At 46.4% G+C, this 6,843-nt stretch overlaps 1 protein-coding gene across 1 annotated transcript; it reads left to right on the forward strand.

Moving 5' to 3' along the window:
- The first annotated feature begins 241 nt into the window (after positions 1-241).
- LOC142198626 (olfactory receptor 2A7-like) lies at positions 242-1,165 on the forward strand. The gene has a single exon (XM_075269655.1). The coding sequence runs from the start codon at positions 242-244 to the stop codon at positions 1,163-1,165; it is 924 nt and encodes a 307-aa protein (XP_075125756.1).
- The last annotated feature ends 5,678 nt before the right edge of the window (positions 1,166-6,843 follow it).

Consider the following 6,843-nt stretch of genomic DNA (forward strand, 5'->3'; position numbering starts at 1 on the left):
TAGGTTGGACTTGATGGACTGATGTCTTCATCCAACCTCATCTACTATGTAACTATGTAGTTAAATGAACATAAATTAAATGTTAGAATTTTTATTGGTTATTTTTACAGAATTTGATGTATAAGCTTTGTATTATTGTTACATATTATGGAGTGCTGGATCTTTCAAGAATTCTTCGTCATACTCTGATGACTTTGTGTCTTAATGCTTCATACACGCAGACCTGATTTTCCAAGACATCATGAAGAACAAGACACTTGCGACTGAATTTATCTTGTTGGGCTTCTCCAAGGACCTCGGTATCAACGTGATCCTGTTTGTGTTGTTTTTCCTGATTTATGTGATGACCATCCTTTTAAATGGTCTTATAATTCACATTGTAGTCCTCAACCCTCAGTTGCACACCCCCATGTATTACTTCATCAGCAAGTTATCCTTTATAGACCTATGCAATTCATCTTCTGCTGTGCCCAAAATGTTGGTGGACCTATTCTCGACTAGACGGACAATATCCTTGGCAGCTTGTCTCACCCAAGTCAACGTACTACTGTTAATAGGGTCCACAGAATGTTTTCTTTTAGTGCTAATGGCCTATGACCGATTCCTGGCCATATGTCTACCTCTCCACTACCCGGTTCTGATGAGGTGGAGCATGTGCCATAGACTTACTGCCCTGATTTGGGTATTCAGTGTCCTGGTCATCATACTCCCATCATTTCTGATGCCCGTATCCTTATGCTACCCTAACCAGATCAATCACTTCATGTGCGAATCTCTTGCCGTCTTACACTTGTCATGTGACAAAAATTATGTGAAAGAATTTGTGATCTTTTTGTTAAGTTTTATTACTATTCTCCTCCCCTTTACCTTTATTATAGTATCTTACACTTGTATTATCATCTCGGTATTAAAGATTAGAGCAGCGGGAAGAGCCAAGGCTTTCTCTACTTGTACCTCCCATGTGACTGTTGTAGCCATGTATTTTGGGACGGGTATGGTCACCTATCTGGGGCCATCACAGGAAAAATCATCAAATCAAGGGAAATATGTCTCCATATTCTATGTTATTATTGCTCCCTTGTTAAATCCACTCATTTACAGTCTGAACAATGGGGAGGTGAAGAAGAAAACCCAAAAGTTGTTAGAAGATGTAGTTTCCCATTAAATATGTAGTATAAAATGATCTACCTATCACACTTTAAGATTCGGGAAGTCTGGTTATAAAAAGTGCTTTATCTAATAAACTTTCAGTGTTACAAGAGTGCAAAGGCCACTGAACCACCCACCAAATGTCTCTCATTAGTTGCTCTGATTGACTCTCGCCTTGACTACTGTAACTCCTTACTAATCGGTCTTCCCCTCACTAAACTCTCCCCTCTACAATCTATTCTGAATGCAGCGGCCAGGCTCATCTATCAGTCTAGACGCTACAGCGAGGCCTCTGGTCTGTGCTAGTCACTACATTGGCTGCCTATTCATTATAGAATAAAATATAAAGTTCTCCCCCTCCCCCACAAGGCTCTCCATAATGCCGCACCTCCCTACATTTCCTCCCTCATCTCTGTCTACCGCCCAACCCGTGCTCTCCGCTCACTCAATGACCTAACACTTACATCCTCTATTATCAGAACCTCCCACGCTCGTATACAAGACTTCTCCCGAGCTGCACCACTTCTCTGGAATGCTCTACCCCGGACAATCCGATTAACTCCCAATATCTAACATTTTACAGAAGACCTTTCACCACTTCCACCAACTCCAACCCATTGATTCCAGTTTAGATAGATTTTTTTTTCTCTAGCCCCCACCATTCCTGAGCAATTGGTGCTTTTAGGTTCAGAAACCAATATTATAATTAGGCTCTCTCCTGTCAGGTGGGTGGGTTCCAGACCATAAGCACAAACTCAGAACCACCTACATGACAGTATAGAGTATAAATAGAGATGAGCGAGTAGTATTCGATCGAGTAGGTATTCGATCGAATACTATGGTATTCGAAATACTCGTACTCGATCGAACACTACTCGATATTTGAATGGAAAAATTTGATGCAGAACCAGCATTGATTGGCCGAATGCTATACAGTCAGCCAATCAACGCTGGTTCTTCTCCTACCTTTAGAAGCCTTCTCCGTGCAGTGTCCCCGCGGCGTCTTCCGGCTCTGAATTGACTCTGCCAGGCATCGGGCCTGGGCAGAGCCGACTGCGCATGCCCGCGCTACAAGAAAATGGCCGCTTTGACTGTAAGTGGCCATTTTCTTGTAGTGTGGACTTGCGCAACCGGCTCTGCCCAGGCCCAATGCCTGGCAGAGTGAGTTCAGAGCCAGAAGACGCCGCGGGGTTGCTGCACGGAGAAGACTTCTCAGAGAATCCAGCCCGACCCTCACTCGTGGACTTGGTAAGTTCTATTTTTTTTTTTTTAATTTTTTTTAATTGGTAAGTTCTATTTGATCGAATGTTGCCTTCCCCTGAAACGAGCATTTTCCCCCATAGACTATAATAGGGTTCGATATTCGATTCGAGTAGTCGAATATTGAGGGACTACTCGAAACAAATATCAAATATCGAACATTTTACTGTTCGCTCATCTCTAAGTATAAATAGAATATTGAAAAATGAAAGAATGGTAGGGAATAGAGGAAAGTTCCAGCCATGCCTGAATGAGTGATTTGACACAACAAGTTGGAGTTGATAAAGATGAAGAAGGATCCTCCGTAAGTTTACTGTCTAATATTTACTGTTAATTCATAATTTAATTATATAATTTGTATTAAATTATTTTTCTGAAGAAGATTTTTTAATTTTACTATTTCTTTGGAAAGATGAGTCTGATTTAATCTAATACATTACGATAACTTCCGTATAGACTCTGCTTACAGATGAAATATGAACAATGCTATAATATTATGTGCTTATCCTGTATTTGCTTTATATCATTTCTATTCCTTTTTATCCCCGGGGTGTTCACTGACCACCAAAAATAACTTGTCGTGGCCATAGGCAAAGTATATACAGTGTATGTTTTTGTTGCCACGTGACAAATCCACAAAAAAAACCCATAATTTAAGGTAATTTTGTAAGCTACAAGAATGCTTTTCACTTTTTAGTCACTTAATGTATTTTTGACATACAGTTGGGAAAACAAGTATTTAGCCAGCCACAAATTCTGCAAGTTCTCCCACTTACAAAGATGAGGCCGGCCTGTAATGGACATCATAGGTGACCTCAACTATGAGAGGCAAAATGAGAAAACAGATCCAGAAAATCACATTGTCTGATTTGGAAAGAATTTATTTGCAAATTATGGTGGAAAATAAGTATTTGGTCATCTACAAACAAGCGAGATTTCTGGCTCTCACAGACCTGCAACGTCTTCTATAAGAGGCTCACCTACACCTCCATCCTCCACTCATTACCTATAATAATGGATCCTGTTTATAAAAGACACTTGTGCACACCCTCAAACAGTCAGACTCCAAACTCCACTATGGTGAAGACCAAAGAGCTGTCGAAGGAGACCAGAAACAAAATTGTAGCCCTGCACCAGTCTGGGAAGACTGAATCTGCAATAGGCAACCAGCTTGGTGTGAAAAAAATCAACTATGGGAGCAATAACTAGAAAATGGGAGACATACAAGACCACTGATAATCTCCCTCCATCTGGGGTTCCATGCAAGATCTCACCCCGTGGGGTCAAAATGATCACAGGAATGGTGAGGAAAAATTCCCATAACCACGCGGGGGACCTAGTGAATGAACTGCAGAGAGCTGGGACCAATGTAACAAAGCCTACCATCAGTAACACACTACGCCGCCAGGGACTCAGATCCTGCAGTGCCAGACGTGACCCCCGGCTTAAGCCAGTACATGTCCGGGCCCGTCTGAATTTTACTAGAGAGCATTTGGATGATCCAGAAGAGTACTTGGAGGATGTCATATGGTCAGATATGATGTCATATGGTCAGATGAAACCAAAGTAGAACTGTTTGGCATCCAAAGAACACCATACCTACTGTGAAGCATGGGGGTGGCAACATGAGACTTTGGGGCTGTTTTTCTGCAAAGGGACCAGGACGACAAAGAATGAATGGGGCCATGTATTGTGAGATTTTGAGTGCAAACCTCCTTCCATCAGCAAAGGCTTTGAAGATGAAACATGGCTGGGTCTTTCAGCATGACAATGATCCCAAGCACACCATCAGTGCAACCAATGAGTGGCTTCGTAAGAAGCATTTCAAGGTCCTGGAGTGGCCTAGCCAGTCTCCAGATCTCAAGCCTATAGAAAACCTTTGGAGGGAGTTGAAAGTCCGTGTTGCCAAGCGACAGCCCCAAAACATCACTGCTCTAGAGGAGATCTGCATGGAGGAACGGGCCAACATACCAGCAACAGTGTGTGCCAACCTTGTGAAGACTTAGGCTCCGTTCCCGTGCCGCTCATTTAAACACATAAACATGTGTCAGAGCGAGTCGCTTCAAAACAGAACCCATTGATTTCAATTGAGATGAACTTTTGTTATTGACCAAATACTTATTTACCACCATAATTTATAAAAAGAAATTCTTTCCATATCAGACAATGTGATTTTCCGGATCAAAGAATATATCGGGGTTACAAATGCCCTCATTTCTTGCTACTGCCATATAGTGCCAGTTTCTGACTGGTAATTCAAAGAATATATTGGGGTTACGTGCACCCACAATTTTTGCTACTGGTATATAGTGCCAATTTCTAACTGGGAATTCAAAATGCGCAAGGCTCCCGGAAAGGGACGTGGACGAGGCCGTGGGCGAGGGCGGGGGAATGGTTCTGGGGAGCAAGGTAGCAGTGAAGCCACAGGGCGTCCCGTGCCTACTCCTGTGGGGCAGCAAGCATTGCACCACTCCACAGTGCCAGGGTTGCTTGCCACATTAACTAAACTGCAGGGTACAAACCTTAGTAGGCCCGAGAACCAGGAACAGGTCTTGCAATGGCTGTCAGAGAACGCTTACAGCACATTGTCCAGCAGCCAGTCAGACTCTGCCTCCTCTCCTCCTATTACCCAACAGTCTTGTCCTCCTTCCTCCCAAAATTCCCAAGCTTCACAGAACAATAACCCCAACTGTCCCTGCTCCCCAGAGCTGTTCTCCGCTCCTTTCATTGTCCCTCAACCTGCCCCTCCACGTCACGATTCCATGAACCTAACAAAGGAGCATCTGTGTCCAGATGCTCAAACATTAGAGTCTCCTCCATCTCCGTTTGATTTGGTGGTGGATGACCAGCAACCCACCCTCATCGACGATGATGTGACGCAGTTGCCGTCAGGGCATCCAGTTGACCGGCGCATTGTGCGGGAGGAGGAGATGAGACAGGAGTTGGAAGAGGAAGTGGTGGGTGATGAGGACACTGACCCGACCTGGACAGGGGGGATGTCAAGCGGGGAAAGTAGTGTGGATGTTGAGGCAGGTGCAGCACCAAAAAGGGTAGCTAGAGGCAGAGGCAGAGGTCAGCAGCTTAGGCGAAGCCAGGCCACACCCGGAATCTCCCAAGATGTTCCAGTTCGTACCCAGCCCCGAAAAACTCCCACCTCGAGGGCACGTTTCTCGAAGGTGTGGAGTTTTTTCAAGGAATGCGCCGAGGACAGATATAGTGTTGTCTGCACAATTTGCCTCTCGAAATTGAACCTGTCCACCACTTCAATGCGCCGTCATTTGGAATCCAAGCACTGGAATCAGTGGCAGGAAGCAACGGCAGGACAAAGGCCGCCTGCCGTTCACGCCACTGCCACTGCCTCTGCCTCTGCCACTGCCACTGCTGACTGTGCTGGCGATGCACTCCAGAGGACGAGCCAGGACACCACTTCATCTGCCTCCGCCACTTTGTTGACTTCTTCCTCATCCTCCCCTGTTCCTGTCTTATCTCCTTCTCCTGCACCATCAAAGGCACCATCAGGCGCTTCTTTACAACAACCCACCATCTCTCAGACATTAGAGCGGCGGCAGAAATACACTGCTAACCACCCACACGCGCAAGCCTTGAACACCAACATCGCTAAACTGCTGGCCCAGGAGATGTTGGCGTTCCGGCTTGTTGAAACTCCCGCCTTCCTGGACCTGATGGCAACTGCGGCACCTCGCTATGCCGTCCCTTGCCGTCACTACTTCTCCCGGTGTGCCGTCCCCGCCTTGCACCAGCACGTGTCACTCAACATCAGGCGGGCCCTTAGTTCCGCGCTTTGCACAAAGGTCCACTTGACCACCGACGCGTGGACAAGTGCAAGCGGACAGGGACGCTACATTTCACTGACGGCACACTGGGTGAATGTAGTTGAGGCTAGGACTGCTTCCCAAACTGGCCCGGTGTACCTCGTCTCCCCGCCTAACATTCCTGGCAGGGACACGAGAAGAACACCCCCCTCCTCCTCCTCCTCCACCGCCTCCTCCTCCACCACCGCCTCCTCCTCCGCTGTTAGATTGACCCCAGCTACGAGTTGGAAACGTTGCAGCACTGGCGTTGGTAGACGTCAGCAGGCTGTGCTGAAGCTGATCAGCTTGGGGGACAGACAGCACACTGCCTCCGAGGTGAGGGATGCCCTCCTCGATGAGACGGCAATATGGTTTGAGCCGCTGCACCTGGGCCCAGGCATGGTCGTTTGTGATAACGGCCGGAACCTGGTAGCAGCTCTGGAGCTTGCCGGACTCCAACATGTTCCATGCCTGGCCCACGTCTTCAACCTAGTGGTGCAACGTTTCCTAAAGAACTACCCCAATGTTCCAGAGCTACTGGTGAAAGTGCGGCGCATGTGCGCCCACTTTCGCAAGTCGACAGTAGCCGCTGCTAGCTTAAAATCTCTCCAGCAACGCCTGC

This window comes from Leptodactylus fuscus, chromosome 3 (assembly GCF_031893055.1).
Source record: "Leptodactylus fuscus isolate aLepFus1 chromosome 3, aLepFus1.hap2, whole genome shotgun sequence".
Classification (NCBI taxonomy): Eukaryota; Metazoa; Chordata; class Amphibia; order Anura; family Leptodactylidae; genus Leptodactylus; species Leptodactylus fuscus.

Coding starts and splice junctions, on each gene's coding strand:
- LOC142198626 (XM_075269655.1), top strand. CDS start 242: ATGAAGAACAAGACACTTGCGACTGAATTTATCTTGTTGGGCTTCTCC.